Source organism: Danio rerio, chromosome 18 (assembly GCF_052040795.2).
Source record: "Danio rerio strain M-AB ecotype USA chromosome 18, GRCz13ab, whole genome shotgun sequence".
Classification (NCBI taxonomy): domain Eukaryota; kingdom Metazoa; phylum Chordata; class Actinopteri; order Cypriniformes; family Danionidae; genus Danio; species Danio rerio.
In genome coordinates this window covers 4,865,086-4,885,267 of record NC_141038.1, presented here as the reverse complement: position 1 = coordinate 4,885,267, position 20,182 = coordinate 4,865,086, and the positions used below count along the sequence as shown (strand labels likewise).

At 33.7% G+C, this 20,182-nt stretch overlaps 1 protein-coding gene across 4 annotated transcripts in view; it reads left to right on the top strand.

Moving 5' to 3' along the window:
* The window catches only part of fam168a (family with sequence similarity 168 member A), a 100,369-nt gene extending 80,937 nt beyond the window's left edge, over window positions 1-19,432 (top strand). For 2 of the 4 annotated variants that reach the window (XM_087292662.1, XM_087292661.1), the window contains 4 exons: window positions 2,253-2,395; window positions 5,412-5,586; window positions 8,434-8,563; window positions 12,311-19,432. In XM_087292662.1, the coding sequence (XP_087148788.1) occupies window positions 2,253-2,395; window positions 5,412-5,586; window positions 8,434-8,546 (431 nt within the window). In that variant the 3' untranslated portion in view covers window positions 8,547-8,563; window positions 12,311-19,432. 4 annotated transcript variants of the gene reach the window in all.
* The last annotated feature ends 750 nt before the right edge of the window (window positions 19,433-20,182 follow it).

The following is a 20,182-nucleotide window of genomic DNA, read 5'->3' as shown; positions in this document are numbered from 1 at the left end:
GTTCTTCGTACCTCGCTTAAATGATCTAAGATGATTTGGCAGATCCTTGATCTTTTAATCTTTCTGGCTAATTTGGTTCTTCATTGGTTCGCAAATCAGATTAAAATGTCCGGATGAACTGATCTGAGATCTCTGAGCGTGTTGTGAAGGACAGATCTATCGATTCTCGAAATCATGATCAGCAATTCAATGATTGGCTGACGGCACAGCAGCGTAATGACATCATCTGATTAATATTCAATTATCCATATGAGCAAAATTAAAATTAGCAGTAAACGTTTTGCTAAATATGACACGCAACAACTTTCCACATTTGTTGTGAGCTGCAGGCTTTACACTTTCATGTGTCAAGAGTATTCATCATGTATTTCAATGCATATCAATGTATTTAGTTCTACATTTAGAGACGATTTTCTTTACCATAGTAGCATATAGGCCTACTCAAGTTTTTTAATCAGCGAAAGGAATAACTGTATATATTTATTTTGCATCAAAAAAGCATTTTGATATTGATAAAGGTGGGCATGACTGCATTATTATCTTTTTTTTTTTTAAGTCGACTATTGTGCATGAACACGTTTGCATCTAAAAAGTCCATATCAATGAATTTTAACTTTGAACCACCAGGTGGCAGTCTTTGTACTTATATTTCGGAGTGCATATTGCATACGTTTTATTAAAATATATATATTTACTATTTTCCCAAGTGTACATAACTACTGTAAGAAAATATCAGCATTTGGTACCTACTTTTAGTATTATATTTGCTTGAACTGACCCGATCTAATCCTGTTTATATGAAATGAACCTGCTCCCAAGTAGGTTTGAGCTACCAGAACTCAGATGAGTCTCAGATGAGTTTTGAAGAACTAAACCATCCTGGATCGTGTCAAATCGTCATTATCCAAATCCAGCTAATTGAGAAATCCACGTACGAAGAACAGACCCCTGTTTGTACCTGATGATTATTTATACCAGGGGTGGCCAACCCTGTTCCTGGAGAGCCACCTTCCTGCAGATTTCAGTTGCTACCCATATCAAACACACCTGAACCAATTAATTAGGATCTGAACATTACGAGAGAATTACTGGCAGGTGTGTTTGATATGGGTTGCAAATAAATTCAGCAGGATGATGGCTCTCCAGGAACAGGGTTGGGCACCCCTGATTTATACAGATAATAATTCAATATTATTTAAGTCTTTTTCTGAAAATGTGTCATCAATCTGCACTTCGGTAACTTTTTCATACACAGAACTGTACAGGTTTATGTATTATCTATATTCTAAAGGCTTTTAGCCGAGGTATTTGTTCACACATAACACACATTCCTTAATGAAACTATTTATTTTGGCTGTTCACTGTGTATTTTGGCTGCTCAGTGTTTTCTGAATTATGATTATCAATATCAATGCAGCTCTATCTGTCAAATACTTGCAAAAACATGACTTGTGGCAGAAATACTTCCAAATGAGTGCATATTTTTAAACAATGTCTCATGTGCATATTTATACATGCATAACATTTTAGAAAACTTGTAATACAACAAATGCAAGCGGTCAACTCTGGAAGTATGGTTATTTATATAGTTTTTTCGTCTTACTCTATTCTCCTACAGTGTCTTGCATTAAAAGACTTGGCTTTGTGCAGCTCAAGTCAAACTTTGTGTGCTTTTGTTTCTACTTTTTGTATCTTCCAGTGAGTCTCAGACTAATAGACCATTTTGAGGGATGTAAACAAAAACCATGGTCCTAATGTATATCCTGTTTTACACTTGTAATTTCTATAGCTTCCAAAACTCCAAAGAGTCACATATTGATAATGTTATGAGAGCAGTTTTAACATGAAGTTGTAATTGTATTGTCTCTTTTTACAGTTATGAAATAGTTTGATAACAAGCAGGACATGTACATGGGCCAATGACATGATCACATCGAAAATGGTCTATAAATACCTAATAGATGGTGTGTGTGTGTGTGTGTGTGTGTGTGTGTGTGTGTGTGTGTGTGTGTGTGTGTGTGTGTGTGTGTGTGTGTGTGTGTGTGTGTGTGAGAGAGAGAGAGAGAGAGATACTTCACATACTTCACATTTTTGCATGCATTACCGTTGCGCACCAGAAGATGGCGTCATTACCTTTGTTTATTCCAGCCAGGTCATATGGTTATTTTTTGCTCATCCTATGTGTTATACTCGATGGAGATGTCTCAGATGTTTGCGCAGCCTGATGATCCGTCTCTCTGTCTGTGTTTCAGGATATACTGCAGGAACGCCTTATAAAGTGCCCCCTACTCAGAGCAATGGAGCCCCTCCACCGTACTCCCCGTCCCCAAACCCCTACCCCACGGCCATGTACCCCATCAGAAGTGCCTATCCACAGCAGAACCTCTATGCTCAGGTCAGAACTGCACTAACACACTTGCGCCCAGTTTCACAGACATGAATAAGAGCAAGGGTGTCAAACTCAATTCCTGGAGGGCCGAAGCCCTGCACAGTTTAGTTCCAACCCTGCTCCAACACACTTACCTGTACGTTTCAAACAAGCCTGAAGGACTCAGTTAGTTTGATCAGGTGTGTTTATTTAGGGTTGGAACTAAACTGTGCAGAGCTGCGGCCCTTTTGGAACTGGGTTTGACACCTGTGGCTTAGACTCAGATTACATTAAAACTAGTTGCTGTCAAAAGAATAGTCATGATTAATCGCATCCATTCATTCATTTTCCTTCGGTTTAGTCCCTTTATTAATTAGGGGCCGCCACAGCGGAATGAACCACCAACTTATCCAGCATACAGTATGTTTTACGCAGCGGATGCCCTTCTAGCCAAAACCCAGTACTGAGAAATATCCATACATTCACACATGCACTCACACACTTATAGCGCACGTGTTTGGACTTTTGGGGAAACCGGAGCACTCAAAGGAAACCCACACCAACATGGGGAGAACATGCAAACTCCATACAGTATTGCCAACTGGCCCAGCCGAGACTCAAACCAGTGACCTTCTTGCAGAGAGGCGACAGTGCTAACCACTGAGCCACGCCCCTAATCACATCCATTAAAATATTAAATATATTTTGTGCGTACTGTGTAAAATTTTGTGTATATAAATATATGCATCACTAAGTTGTATAAAATGTTTGTTTATTCATATATATATATATATATATATATATATATATATATATATATATATATATATATATATATATATATATATATATATATATATATATATATATATATATATATATATACACGTCTTAGTGCTGGGCTAAGATTAATAGCATTAAAAATAAAAGTTTGTTTTGATCATCCAACCAGGATTAGGTTATAGTTTAATTAGGGACTATAAGTAAAGTATCATTTACTTATGTGCCTTAGAAAAATCATTACTGGTGTCCATTGTAAGACTAAAATCAGACTTACATTTTTGTTTCGTCTGTGAAATTATTATAAGAGACAATTCCATCAAATCTAATAAGAATAAAAGGTCTCAAAGAAGAATATAGGAATCTAACACTGCACTAATAAGAATATAAGGTCATTTTGTTGTAGTATGGATTTCTTTAGCTATTTTAACCCATAGCTAACAGTCATTTTTTACAATTTTCAGCACAGTATATTCAGAATCTATATGCACTTTTTATTATTTTATATAGATAGATAGATAGATAGATAGATAGATAGATAGATAGATAGATAGATAGATAGATAGATAGATAGATAGATAGATAGATAGATAGATGTGTGTGTGTGTGTGTGTGTGTGTGTGTGTGTGTGTGTGTGTGTGTGTGTGTGTGTGTGTGTGTGTGTGTGTGTGTGTGTGTGTGTGTTTGTGTGTGTGTATGTATATATATATATATATATATATATATATATATATATATATATATATATATATATATATATATATATGTATGTATGTATGTATATATAATCGCCACAATCGAGAGAATGTGGAAAACGGTATTGAATGTTACTTCATTTTCACCTTGGTATTTGTCTATTTATTGCCTTTTTATGATAAAAAGAGAATTATTTGAAACTTAATTATATATTATATATATAAATTTTATATTTTAAATCTGTTTTGTTCAAATGCACCAAAATAAATTGCCTATATTCTCTGAGAAATGAATACAAATATTCAATTTCAAAATAGGGTGTACTCAATTATGCTGAGCACTGTATATGCACATTTAAAATTTTAGTTTCTTGAGATATTATTTAAATATATACCATTGTAGGACATTATAATTAATTATTAACCTCACTAGAATTCATAATTACTCAGTTCAGATTTATAAAGCCTACCTATTGTACATATTTATGTTTATTTCTTACAAAACAGTATGATTATGTGGCAATATATGTTTATTAAAACACCTTTAACCCTGAGATCATTTTACAAAAGTATTTTTAATACATACTTATGTTCAAAATGACACATTTATATAATTTAAAAATCTCTCTTTGGGTATTTTGAGGGTTTTAAAGCATCTGATGAACATGTTTTTCTTTACTTAAACTATGTATTTCTGTAGAACCTTTTTATGTATCTTTAACAGATCAAAACAGCCCAGAATGCATCAGAGGCTTAAAATATTGCTAACAGTTGTGTTTATGCATTTGGCAGACACATTTACACTTGGTTAGCATTCCTCAAAAAATATTTATATAATGATATCAAATAATGACTGAGTTACCAGCAGAATCGGCTGATTTATTTGCTCAGAATATTCTGTTTTGCTCAAATGCTTCATGTCAAATAATAGACTGGAAATGTTGTTTGAGTATCAAAATGTATTATGATGCTACTATAGTGCAATTTTAATTTTACTTTACACCTTTGTAGCACTTATAATTATTTTAAGTTAGCTTTTATATGTACAGTTTAGCATTTATTTTAATAATAGTTTTAGTAATTAAAAAATATTCATTTGTTGTTAGATTTAATTTCTATGGCTTTTATTTATTTATTTTTATTTACTTAAATTGTTTTACTTATTAGCAATTAGGAACTGAAGTAAAATCAAGTCAAATTAATTAAATTAAATAAATAAAATTGCACAAGCTTGAGTACTAAAACATGCTTAAATAAATTGGTTAAATAGTAAAAGCTGTATGTAAAAATACAATAAAATGTAAATATTAGATAGATTCAACCGGCAAATAATAAAATAAAATAAAAAAATAACATTAAGCAAAGTTTTTCATTCAATTATTTTAAATGTATTTTAATTATATAGTGTAACATTTAGCGTAATGGTAGTAACACAGATTCAGTACCATAGCAAACACTGCAGTAATATGTACTGTGTTGGAACATACAGCACTGCACTTGTCATATATCTGTTGATTGTCAGCTGTGTGTGTGTGCTGTAATGTTTGTGTGTGCGTTTTTCTCCTTAGGGTGCTTATTTCACACAGCCGGTGTATGCAGCTCAGCCTCACGTCATCCACCACACCACCGTGGTGCAGCCCAACAGCATCCCCTCCGCTATCTACCCTGCTCCGGTGCCCGCGCCACGTTCCAATGGGGTGGCCATGGGCATGGTGGCCGGAACAACCATGGCCATGTCTGCCGGTAAACCACAAATAAATCATTACATAAATCCACACTTTCTGTCTGATCTTCCTATTTCATGTGTATTAAAATCACAACAGCTGGAAAAATATAAAGTAAATATATATAATTATTTTATACAAATAAATATATATATACAGTTGATGTCAGAATTATTAGCCCCCCTGAATTGTTAGCCCACCTGTTTATTTTTCCCCAATTTCTGTTTAATGGAGAGAAAATGTTTTCAACACATTTCTAAACATAATAGTTTTAATAACTCATCTCTAATAACTGATTTATTTTATCTTTGCCATGATGACAGTAAATAATATTTTACTAGATATTTTCAAGACACTTCTATACAGCTTAAAGTGGCATTTAAACACTTAACTAGGTTAATTATGGTAACTAGGCAGGTTAGGGTAATTAGGCAAGTTATTGTATGGCGATGGTTTGTTCTGTAGACTATTGAAAAAAAATAGCTTAAAAGGGGCGAATAATTCTGTCCTTAAAATGGTGTTTAATAAATTCAAACTGCTTTTATTCTAGCCGAAATAAAACAAATAAAACAAATAAGACTTTCTCCTGAAGACAAAAATATTATCAGACATACTGTAAAAGTTGTCTTGCACTAGTCAATATAATTTGAGAAATATAAAAAAAATAAAAAAATAAATGGGGGGTTAATAATGCTGACTTCAACTATATATATATAATGTATATATATATATATATATATATATATATATATATATATATATATATATATATATATATATATATATAGGATGTTTAGAGTGTAAATATTTAAAAATATGAAAAAAGAAATATATTAATTTTTTATTTTTATTTTAGTTCATTAGAGAATCATTGGAATATTAAGTAAAGATCATGTTCCGTGAAGATGTTTTGTGAATTCCCTACTTTAAATATATCACAATGTAATATTTGATAAGTACGCATTGGTAAGAACATAATTTGTTCAACTTTAATGTTTTTTTTGATAATATTTAGTTTTTTTTTTTACATTTATGACTTGTTTTGTGTTTCAAGGCCACACACACACACATACATTACACATGCAGTTGAAGTAAGAATTATTAGTCCCCCTTTTAATGTTTTTCTCTTTTTAATTATTTCCCAAATTATGAGAAAGGGAATTTTCACAGTTTGTCTGATAATATTTTTTTTCTTTTGGAGAAACTCTTATTTGTTTTATTTTGAATAGAATAAAAGTAATTTTAATTTTTTTAAACCCATTTTAAGGACAAAATTATTAGCCCCTTCCGGCTAATTTTTTTTTTCAATAATCTACAGAACACATCATCGTTATACAATAACTTGCCTAATTACCCTAGTCTGTCTAGTTAACCTAATTAACCTAATCGAGCCTTTAAATGTCACTTTAAGCTGTATAGAAGTGTCTTGAAAGTTATCTAGTCAAATATTATTTACTGTCATCATGGCAAAGATAAAATAAATCAGTTATTAGAGATGAGTTATTAAAACTATTACGTTTAGAAATGTGTTGAAAACATCTTCTCTCTGTTCAACACAAATTGGGAAAAAAATAACATAATTCTGACTTCAACTGTGTATATATATATATATATATATATATATATATATATATATATATATATATATATATATATATATATATATATATATATATATATATATGAGAAATAAAAAATTTCCTTGCTCTGTTAAACATAATTTGGGAATTATTTAAAAAAGAAAAAAATGCAAAGGGGGGCTAATAATTCTGACTTCAACTGTGTGTGTGTATATATATATATATATATTCCGCTGTGTGTAGTCCCCAGATTAATAAAGGGACTAAGCCGACAAGAAAATAAATGAATATATATATATATATATATATATATATATATATATATATATATATATATATATATATATATATATATATACATACATACATACATACATACATACATATTTCTTTAAATAATTTTTTACCTAACATAAAATGACCATAATAAATGTTTTGAGTTTAACAATTAGTTTTATCTTTGATAGTGTTAAATCTCTCAATCGACATATCCATAGCTTGAATAGATGCTTGGATTGCTGCCAAAATTGGAGATAAGGCTGTGGTCTCGTCGTTGACAGTAGCACTAGCCGCTTATTCATTCAGAGTGTGCTTACATTGGCCGGTTGATCACATTGCTTCATTTTAGGTTTCATCATCTTGACTTCAAGCTTAAAAAGGCGTTGTTTTGTTTAGATCATAAATAAATTAAGCTCGTTTTTTTCAAGATTATTGAAGGAGCTCTTCAAACTAGGTACTAAAGGAGTGCTCAACTCTGTTGCTGGAGATCTACCCTCCTGCAGATTTCAGTTGCAACCCATATCAAACACACCTACCTGTGATTAGCAAGCGCTGTTCAGGTCCTAATTCATTGATTCTTGTGTGTTTGATCAGGGTTGGAGCTGAAATTTGTTGGAAGGTAGTTTTCCAGGAGCAGGGTTGACCACCCCTAGTCTACTCCATTCGGTGCTCGAGCGCTCAATAATTGCATATATCACAATTATAGTGTCTTTTGCAGACTTTCAGTTCTTGAAAAAGTTAGCATTTTTAATTAATGTCTATATTTTAAAACACTAATTCATCCATTTTTATTTAGATATATTTGTTAATAATATAAATTACAGTATTTAAAAAATTAACATGATATTTATGAAACAATTATGACTACTTTAATAACTAGATTCAATACAAATACAGCTAGTGCCATTAACAAGCTTAGTCCAAGAAAAAACACACCCATTAGTTCTGCTGTAATTCAGTACTGCTGTAAATGAGTGATGAACACTTTATTTCCTTGTCTCCATCAGGCACTTTGCTGACCACCCCTCAGCACACTCAGATTGGAGCACATCCCGTCACCGTGCCAACATACCGACCCCAAGGAACACCTGGCTACAGCTATGTGCCACCTCACTGGTAGAGCCACCTGCCAATCATGTGAGTCCCCGCCCACAAATCTCAATCTTAATTTAAGGAGGCTGTGTGCACAGCTAGTGTTTTTCACACACCGATAAACTTTTAGTGAAAGGTTCATGTAGATCCACATGTGTATCATATCTCAATCAGGCAGTTATAAGGGTGTCACGATTTCGATTTTAATCGAAAATCGATCGAAATTTATGCTCGATTTCGATTATCGAATCAAAAAATAGAATCGTCGATGCTGCCACGCCCCCATGTCACGTCAGCTTGGCTTGCCAAGCGGGAAAAAACACGCTTGTTGAAGTGCTTGTTAAACTGTGCAGACGCAGGAGACCCGTCGACAGAGCTTAAACCTTCAGGGCTCGACAAGGACTGCCCGATAGCCCGGAGCCAGCGTGCGAGACGCTCGGGCCATTGTACAGTGCTGCCTCACACATAGACGTTTGTTTCGGAATCTGTCTCGTTTCCCCCGTTAGTTTGTTTGGCATATATCCAGCAGTTGCGCTCGCATCCGCGCCAAATCAGTCCGAGATCCCCTGAATGTGACGGCCTCTGCCCTACTGAGCGGATCGATTGTAGTGAGAAAACAAAACAATGCAACGAACTAACGACCCAGGCTATATCACAGTGTATTATGATCGTGTAATAGCCATATATACGGCTATATGAAGAGAAAATGATGAGCTGGGCGAGATGTCATTCTTACCGGTAAATGCGAAAGTGAAAGCATGCTGAAATATTACCGAGAGCTGTTTATCCAGCCTGATCTGTTTATCCGTCAGCAAAATTGACCGAAATTACTATCTGTTAATTTTTCCATATTTTAATCGTATAATATGTTGTATTAGGCCTGTCCAAGGCTGCAATTATTTCATCATACAAATTATGAAATGTTGCACTATAAAATAAGTGTTCAAAAGTAGTTTATCATTTAATTTATTCATTTATGCCTGTGATTTTAAAGATGAAATTTCAGCTTCATTACTCCAGTCACATGATCCTTCAGAAATCACCAATATTAATTATTATTACATTTATTAATGGTAATAGTAATAAAAGCAATAATGTCTGGAGTAATAATTTTATTTGAAACTACATACAATAACAAAGTAGTTATTTAAAATTTTTATAAATATTTAACAATTTAACATTTTTTACATTTAATAAATGTAGCCTTGATGAACTGAATAAGTTTTCTTAAAAACATAAAAAAAATGACTGTAAATATATATACAGTGGAAGTCAGAATTATTAGCCCCCTTTGTTGTTTTTTTCTTTTTAAAATATTTCCTAAATTATGTTTAACAGAGCAAGAAAATGTTGATAGTATGTCTGATAATATTTTTTCCTCTGAATAAAGTCTTGTTTGTTTTATTTTGGCTAGAATAAAAGCAGTTCTAAATTTTTTATGAACTATTTTAAGGTCAAATTTATTAGCCCCTTAGGCTAATTGTTTTTCAGACTGTCTCCAGAACAAACCATCATTATACAATAACTTGCCTAATTACCCTAGCCTGCCTGGTTAACCTAATTAACCTAGTTAAGACTGCTTCAATCTTTTACTTTCACACTAGTACTTAGTCATTTTAGCAAACACCTCAGATACTGTTGGCTGGTTCCTGTTAGCAAAATTGACCGAAATTACTATCTGTTAATTTTTCCATATTTTAATCGTATAATATGTTGTATTAGGCCTGTCCAAGGCTGCAATTATTTCATCATACAAATTATGAAATGTTGCACTACAAAATAACTGTTCAAAAGTAGTTTATCATTTAATTTATTCATTTATGCCAGTGATTTTAAAGATGAAATTTCAGCTTCATTACTCCAGTCACATGATCCTTCAAAAATCACCAATATTAATTATTATTATATTTATTAATGGTAATAGTAATAAAAGCAATAATGTCTGGAGTAATAATTTTATTTGAAACTACATACAATAACAAAGTAGTTATTTAAATGTTTTATAAATATTTAACAATTTAACATTTTTTACATTTAATAAATGTAGACTTGATGAACTGAATAAGTTTTCTTAAAAACATTAAAAAAATGACTGTAAATATATATACAGTGGAAGTCAGAATTATTAGCCCCCTTTGTTGTTTTTTTCTTTTTAAAATATTTCCTAAATTATGTTTAACAGAGCAAGGAAATGTTGATAGTATGTCTGATAATATTTTTTCCTCTGAATAAAGTCTTATTTGTTTTATTTTGGCTAGAATAAAAGCAGTTCTAAATTTTTTATGAACTATTTTAAGGTCAAATTTATTAGCCCCTTAGGCTAATTGTTTTTTAGACTGTCTCCAGAACAAACCATCATTATACAATAACTTGCCTAATTACCCTAGCCTGCCTGGTTAACCTAATTAACCTAGTTAAGACTGCTTCAATCTTTTACTTTCACACTAGTACTTAGTCATTTTAGCAAACACCTCAGATACTGTTGGCTGGTTCCTGTTAGCAAAATTGACCGAAATTACTATCTGTTAATTTTTCCATATTTTAATCGTATAATATGTTGTATTAGGCCTGTCCAAGGCTGCAATTATTTCATCATACAAATTATGAAATGTTGCACTACAAAATAACTGTTCAAAAGTAGTTTATCATTTAATTTATTTATTTATTCCAGTAATTTTAAAGATGAAATTTCAGCTTCATTACTCCAGTCACATGATCCTTCAGAAATCACCAATATTAATTATTATTATATTTATTAATGGTAATAGTAATAAAAGCAATAATGTCTGGAGTAATAATTTTATTTGAAACTACATACAACAACAAAGTAGTTATTTAAAATTTTTATAAATATTTAACAATTTAACATTTTTTACATTTAATAAATGTAGCCTTGATAACCTGAATAAGTTTTCTTAAAAACATTTAAAAAAATGACTGTAAATATATATACAGTGGAAGTCAGAATTATTAGCCCCCTTTGTTGTTTTTTTCTTTTTAAAATATTTCCTAAATTATGTTTAACAGAGCAAGGAAATGTTGATAGTATGTCTGATAATATTTTTTTCCTCTGAATAAAGTCTTATTTGTTTTATTTTGGCTAGAATAAAAGCAGTTCTAAATTTTTTATGAACTATTTTAAGGTCAAATTTATTAGCCCCTTAGGCTAATTGTTTTTCAGACTGTCTCCAGAACAAACCATCATTATACAATAACTTGCCTAATTACCCTAGCCTGCCTGGTTAACCTAATTAACCTAGTTAAGACTGCTTCAATCTTTTACTTTCACACTAGTACTTAGTCATTTTAGCAAACACCTCAGATACTGTTGGCTGGTTCCTGTTAGTTGTGCACCTTTTTTTACCGACGCCATATTAACGACACAGATCACTGCCTATTCACAAGAAAAAAGTGATTGACAGGTGGTAATTATGTGTGTATCTTGCCTTTATTCATTTACTGTATGATTTGTTTATGGGTAAAACAAAGACCATACAGGTCAGGTAGTTTAAACTGTAGGCTACAAATAATTAATTTGTTATTAATTAATTAATTATTCATAATCGAAAATCGAATCGAATCGTGACTTTAGAATCGAAAATGTAATCGAATAGAGAATTTGGAGAATCGTGACACCCCTAGGCAGTTAAGATTACTGATTTTTAAATAAAACCTTAATTAAGACCTTAATTGGGGTGATTTTGTACCTGCGCTTCACCTGGGTTGATCTGAAAATGCAAAGTGCATGTACCCTAATAAAGCGCTGACCTCTTCTGTCTCTGTCCACCACAGATCTGGAGTCAAACATTGTATGCAACTACTCAAGTCTTACATCGGCGCTCTGTGCTCAACAGGGAGGGCCACGTCTGTTTGCAAGAACAAAAAGATGAAAAAAAAAAAGTGCAAGGGTCACTTTATGCATTCTTACGTGTTTTTGTAAAAGCTGCTTTTTTATCCTTTTATTTAATTTTTCTTTTTGTTTTTTGGGATGACGTTCTTGCATTAGGTTATTTTAATTTCTCAATGTTCCATAGTTACTTCTGTCAGAACTCCAGAATGATTTCGACCAATCACGCCTCTTCAAAATCTGTATTTTGTGTTCAGTATAAACGCTGGTGTGTAGGAATGTACCGACGCAATATCAGCACCACCGGGATCATAATCATCCAATTATGCTGCCAAATTTTATAACACTTAGAAACTAGCACAGGGTTCGTTTTTAGTTCGTTTATTTACCGCAGAGTTTCATTTCAGCGTTCACACTTCCGTCGAGGAAAGTCGATTCGTTTCTTTTTTTTTAAAATATTAATATGATTTCAGTCCTCCCTCATTTTGGTTCTACCATCGATAACAAGGGTGTCTTCCAGCTTGTAGCTGTTCATGTAGATTTGTAAGGAATATATCATTAGTAGGGCAGTGCAAACGTGGTTTAACCTTCATTAGGATATCGAGTACATAACAGTAATCTTAGTTATTCACTAAATAGAGAACGTTCGAGTGAGCTGGTTACGTTACTAGCTTATGTGTCAGGATAGCGTAAGCTTCTAAACTATAAAGTGTATATTCGATTTATATAAATATGCGCGCATGGGAATGCGGCAGAATTTCGAGGAACGAAAAAATATCTATGGTTGGCACTTAGCTGGAGCCTAAAACGTGCCAACTTTGAGGCCAGATAGGACGGACGCTACTCTGATCGAACGACAAAGGGACTTTATTGCATCGTAGATAGCACTAAACGCAAAAAAAAAAAAAAAAACGTATATAAAATAAATAAATAATAGGCGTTCTGGCATTCATCGAGTTTGAGTGGGTCTAACCCCTGGTCAATCATTGGGCCTGTAGTCGCACAGATTGTACAAACGGAGTTGTTCAACGCAATAATAAGAACGGCCTGCTTGAATGGCTTTTAATTGTAACTTACAGCCTTTTCAGAGAGAGAGAGAGATTTTGATTTCCTATCCCCCCTCTCCAAGAGCTCGTCTAGTGTACTCCGAAGTGACATATCAAGTATTCTATGAAATGTTATCATACCATTGCACACTTGACAAATAGACGTAACTTTAATAACCAATTATACGGTACACTCTCATATTTAAAGGATGTAATTAAGAAAATCAAAGCATTTACTCTGCTCTTGGTGACGTCTCTGGAAAAGTAATATTATTGTCAGTACAGAACCGTATCGCTCTATTTTGTTGTTTGTTACGGCTAATCAACCACTATTTCGATATATAGTACACACTCGAACGTGGGAACGAAGCGATTCTCTGATCTTATGTGGAAGTAATAACGTCTAGTAATGCATGTGTCATGCGGGTGAATGCAGTATAGTGTAATCGGATGGAAACTATGCCCTCGCGAAGCATGGTTGCATCATGTTGAATCGCAGCTTATGGATTGCTTTTAATAACACTTTTACATTACAGCACATTCCCTTCGATTTCTTTTATTTTTTTAGTTGTCGTTGTTGTTGAAATAAAAGGAGAGGGCGAGGGCGCAGTGTGGATGATCACCCAGAGAATATTTAGCAAAATAATTAGCCTAATTTAAGATTGTTCTTAAACTAATAATCCTGTATTTTTTTATGTATTAGGATTTGCATCATCCTCAATTGTGATTGGGATTAGAATTTGCAGTACTGTAGTCTAAATTTGACAGTATTTTTTTATAAACGTCATCATAATTAATAAATAAAAAGAAAATTTAGGAAATTTGGCAGATAAATAGTGATTTAAATATAATAATTTAACATAAAAACAAGCTTCTTTTTGTTCAATATTAGGTATTCTGCAATATTTAATATTGGTAATATTAAAGGTGCTGTATGTGAGTTTTTGACTCCACTAACGCATAAAAACATCATAATATGTTTGCCGATATTTAAAAAAACAAGCTAAGTGAACATTCTTGTTTATCTGATAAACAATGCTAAAGATAGTCTGCTTTAAAAATGTGCTTTACGTGCTGGAACGTCTGTCTTTGTTTTGGTCATTTAACCCGCCCACTGCAAGTTTAGCCAATTATATTCCAGCACCCCGGGTTGCCTTGATTGAAAACATCGTATTTCATTCATTCAGTCAGGAAGGCTCTTGTCCCTGACCGAATTGCAACCTCCAATGGACAGTAGCAGACTCGGAAATGAGACGCAGATTCAGAGTTCCACATGTGGTGGTTTTTAACAAGCAAATAATATAAATATTATGAGTGTAAACATTTGGTGAGCAGGTTACATTGTAACCCGTGTTCTAGCAACACACTACGACACGCTAGATTTGCAATTTGGCTGTTTGCACCAGACGAAACATTAGAAATTTAAATACAGCCATTCAGAAGCACAGAATAGTGCACTCCAATGAACTGGCTTATAGTCTAATTAATACATATTGAACCTCTTTAACATTATTAAATGTAGAGGCTGAGTCACTAGCCATGTTTCCATTCAAAATTTGAATTAACTTTATGCGCAAAACTGGAATATCACATAAAAGACATGCAAATAAAGCAGCGTTTCCGTCCAGCGAGTCAAAGCCAAAAAAATCGTCACTTCCTGACTAACTGGCACCAAATATCAACAGCAAAAACTGAATTTGCTGTGGTAGAAGAAGCTGCGTGAATGTTTTCCTCAGTTAATTAATGACTTGCGCCTCAGAAGGCAATCCTGACATGCAGAGAACGCACAGTGGCATTTGAAGGCGTGAGACATGGAGCACAGATGCTTCTAACAATTTTGGAGGTCATTACTAATATAATAACACTAATACTAAAACGGTTAAGACATTTTAGAATGACCAAAACAACATTTCAGATGTTTTACCATGTGCTCAGCCTGCTGGTTTGTGTATCAGGGTTAGGTTTGCCCATGCTGGTTAGGACAAAAACTCCTTTTAATATGGAAAATATTACGTCTATTGCGTGTTTTTAGATAGAACAACAATTAAATCAGCCTTTAGGCTTGGTAAACAGACTTGATTCTGTTGGTGTCGTCAATCTGGCAACCTGCGCTTGCATGTGTTTTGAACCAGGTGTGCAATACCTAGTTCAACCACTGGGTGTCAAACTTACATACTGCACCTTTAACATAGTTTCATTGTTCCTTAGTACTAGGGTAAAAAATCTTCCTGACAGATTTATCTAAAAATGACTTCATTGCATTACATGCTACAGTATATTCTTGTGCCCTTAGTGAGCAGCAATCTCTGTGCAGTAATGGGATTTTATTAGTTTAAGATCATCAGTTTTGTATAGGATGAAATCTCACGCACTCTCTGCCCTACTCTTTCCTTTTTTCCAGCAGGATTTATACAGTATTATATCAAACAGTGACCTTTATTTTCTGTCTTTGCATCACAAGACTTCGATCGATGCACAATAATCACTGTAATCGACATATTAAACACTGACGCGAGCAGACGTCAGACTGAACTCGAGGACTAGAGTGACCTTTTAACACTGCAAAGGAGTAAAGGGTTTGATTCAGAACGAGCGGACGTTACCATCCACTCTGACAATGTAATTTAGGCGCTTTTTACGTAAGTGTTATTTAAAGTTTTAATTAATGATTGATGTTCATTTTTTCTTAAATAGAAGATCTTTATAGTTGATCTGGAGTGGAGTGATACAGTCCATGTGGTTGAGAGGCATTTCAGAGCACAAGTCTTCAAGGGGTTTCCTCTTCCTCTAAACATGCATTTCCCCAATCTGTCTTTGTCTTGTTCTTTCTGGTTTGTCGAAATAATGAGGGCGGGGGGTAAAGTTTAGCAATCTGCAGCTATTATTAAAATCTGGTAGAGATGTTCACTGAAGTTAGCTTTTTTTTTTTTCGTGAAATTGAATTGCAGTTACTGGAACAAACAACGTTTTAATACAGGGTCATTGTGAATTTAAAGGGATTGATCATCTGGAAAGGAAAACGGCGTGAACGTTAAGCTCCGAGTATACTTCGTTTTTTTGCTGTAGATGGTTAAAAATGACAGATCTACCCTTCTGTGTGCTGTAGAAATTTTTTTTTTAATTTTTAAATTCGGCTCACATCTCATATGGAGAACATTCTTTAGGATCTATACTGCAGCCAGCCACCGGGGGGCCATCAAGAGGTTTTGGCTTCAATTTACAGTACACAAATGATCCAACACTCAAACATTTATCCTAGTTTGTTCTGTCCAAACATTATTATAAATGCTAATGTCTTTGTTCTCTAAACATTCAGAGATTAGTTTGTTTGTGAAGTCTAAACATATATGATTGAAACACCTCCACATTTTCTTCTAAAAGAAGATTTGAAGCCAGATGTCACGGGTATAATCTGCTTTCATCTTGTGCAAATGATGTCATTTGGAGCCCAAGTTCAGTTTGGCTCATGGCAGAGTTTATTAACTATACTGCAGCCAACCACCAGGGGGTGATCAAGATGTTTTGGCTTCACTTTTAAGTACACAAAGGATCCAACACTCATAGATTTATCCTTGGATGTTTTGTTCAAACATTATGAGCTATGAAAAAATGTTTGCACTTGTTAAACATTCAGAAATTAGTTTGTTGTGAAGTCTGAACAAATATGGATGAAACAACTCCAGATTCTTCCAATAAAGTCAAAATATGCCAGGTATAGCTGCTGTCATCTTGCGCAGATCAGTTCAGTTTGGCTGGTGGTGGAGTTTATGGCCTATACTGCAGCCAGCCACCAGGGGGCGACCAAGATGTTTTGGCTTCACTTTCCAGTACACAATTGATCCAGCACTCAGTTATTCATCCTAATTTGTTCTATTCAAATTTTATGAGTGATGTAAAATGTCTTTGCACTTGTTAGACATTCAAAAATTATTTAGATTTTTGTTTATTAATAAGTCTAAACAAAGATGGATGAAACACCTCCACATTCTTTTATTGTAAATAAATAAATGAAGCCAAAATGTCACAGGTTTAGCTGCTGTCATCTTGCGTAGATGATGTTATCTGGATCCCAAGTCTGCCTTATGTCGGCCTATACGCTGTAGAAAATAATGGGTTCCACCCCCAAAAAAATTGTGTTTAGACAACATAAAGGAATTAAGTTAACTTATTAGTTTTTACAAATTGAAGTGGATTGAACATCAAACAATTAAGCTCATTTTACATCAGTAGTTTGAACAAACAGCAAACCAAATTTTAAGAAGTGTACTGCAGTCAACCACCAGGGGGCGATCAAAAATGTTTTTGCTCCAAATGAGGCGCATCGGGGCCAAACACAAGCACTCAACAATATAAATATTAAGACTTTTCCGACATCTGCACTTTTCCTCTCCTAAAGTTATGAGCGAAAAAAAATTTATACTTCCTACAGAAATTAGTTTCAAAAACTGATCACAGTAATGAAAACGGAAGCAAAAATATTTCAGTTATGGGGCGCTGATCACATCATTTGGCGCACTAGTCATGGGGGGCAGGTTTTATTACCTATTTTGCAGCCAGCCACCAGGGCTCAAGCGTTTTGGCTGTTCTTACTAGGACATATAATGCATAACGTGGCTCAAACACACAATGATAATTCGTAAATTCTAATTTCCGAGGAGGACTTGAACATATCGTACACATATATATAAACTGAAGTATACTTTGGGCTTAATAAGAAAGCTCACCCAAAAAAAATTATTGTAATCATGTACTCACCCTCTTCTTGTACCAAACCTGTATGAGAGTCTCTCTTCTGTTGAATACAAATAATATTTTGTAATCCAAACCATATTTAAAATCCATTGACATTCATTGTTCTACTATGGTCATTTTATTCGACTATGGAAGTCAATAGCAAGTTTAATTCTGCGGGAATGATCTCTTAAATGTGAAAAGCAAAACAAAATGTTTCCTGTATGTTTTTCAAGAACAAAAAAGTCATTTTTTGGAGTTATTTGATCTTCAATAGTTGAATCAGAAAGCTCTTTATTTTCATTTTTTTTAATACGTCATTGTTTTTTCATCCCAATATCAATACTCGGTTATTTTCAGATATATTCGCTCACCAAACATTAATCATTATCATGTATTTCTCGCATTTTAAATAGATCGATTGTTTTCAATTGTGTGTTAAATCAGGTGTTTTTATTTTATTTACTTTTTAGCAGGTTTGGATCTGAGTATTTTGTTGTTGTTGTTTGGCCATGGTATGGAAGAGGCTTGGATTTCCTTTTTTTTTTTTTTTTTACTTCAGTCAGTTTCTATCGTTTTGAGAACATGTGATGTTTATATTGCAAACCCATGCACTGTTACGTTTTAGTTTTTTTTTTTGTTCAGGGCAACGATCAAAGGATTGTTTACTAGCGCCCGTGATGCATGCAGCGGGTTATTAGCTCTAGTGAATTCAGTGTCACGTCACCAGTATGTAAAGGTATTTTTAAAGTAATTGTGGCACTGGTTTCACGCTCTCGCTGAAAACCTGTGATATGTACCATAGGCTTTTTTTTTTTGGATGCAAACAAACGAGGGGTTGCTATTTCACGCTACTGTTTAGGAATATTTATGTTTTGACCCGTATATTGAGAATAAGACTTTGTTGTTTGCATTCTAAATGTAAAGCATTAAGGGGAAAAGTCTTCCAGAATTTATCTCCCTTCAGTGAGTGTTAAAAAAGCCCTTGCCCCCCCATAGTTATGTATATTACGCACTGCAGCGCGGTTTTCGAGATCACATTTCGATTTTCCGAGCGTGTTTTCAGCAGACCGTGCCGTTCCACCGTTTGAGCAAGGAGACCCACATCAGGCTTGTGAAATGAAGTGTAAAACTGTTTTTATTATTTGGTTTTTTATTGTTTTGTTTTGTTTTTGAAGATCAGTTAGTGATCTCTGTGACATAATTAAGCCAAGTTTGTAATTGTATAATATTTACTGTAAGATGTAGAACATTCAATAACTATTAAAATCTTTCCAAAAAAATTATAAACGGTTGTATTGTGTTTTTGTTCTTACTATACACTTACATTTTTGATTACTGTTTTGTTTTTTGTGGGGATGATTGCATTTAAGTAAGCCTCACCATGCATTAAAGGACATTTTGTTGCTTTATGAAACAATATTTTTCTTTTGAAACTTCTCTTTGAAGAGCGAATCAGTTTTGATTATTGGTTTACAACAGGGTTCACTTAATATGTTCATTCATTTTCCTTTAGCTTAGTCCCTTGTTTATCAGGGGTCGCTACAGCGGAATGAACCACCAACTATTCTAGCAAATGTTTTACGCAGCGGATGCCCTTCCAACCGCAACTCATACACTCTCACATTCACACACACTCATACACTACAACCAATTTAGTTCATCCAATTTACTTATACCGCATTTCTTTGGACTGTTGGTGAAACCGGGGCACCTGGAGGAAACCCACACGAACACGGGGAGAACATGCAAACACCACACAGAAATGCCAACTGGGCTAGCCTGGACTCAAACCGGCAGCGACCTTCTTGCTGTGAAGTGACACTGCTAACCACTGAGCCACCATGTCGCCCAATTAATATGTTATTAATTGTAAAAGAGATCTGAATTTCTTTGACGATTCTAATTACATATGATCCGCAAACTGTCGTTTAAAACGCTTGATAAACTTTAACAACTAAGAATTACTAGTAATATTAACAAATAGATTGGGACAAATAGATTTATTGCTACTCAAAATCAGTTTATTTCTATTAAAAC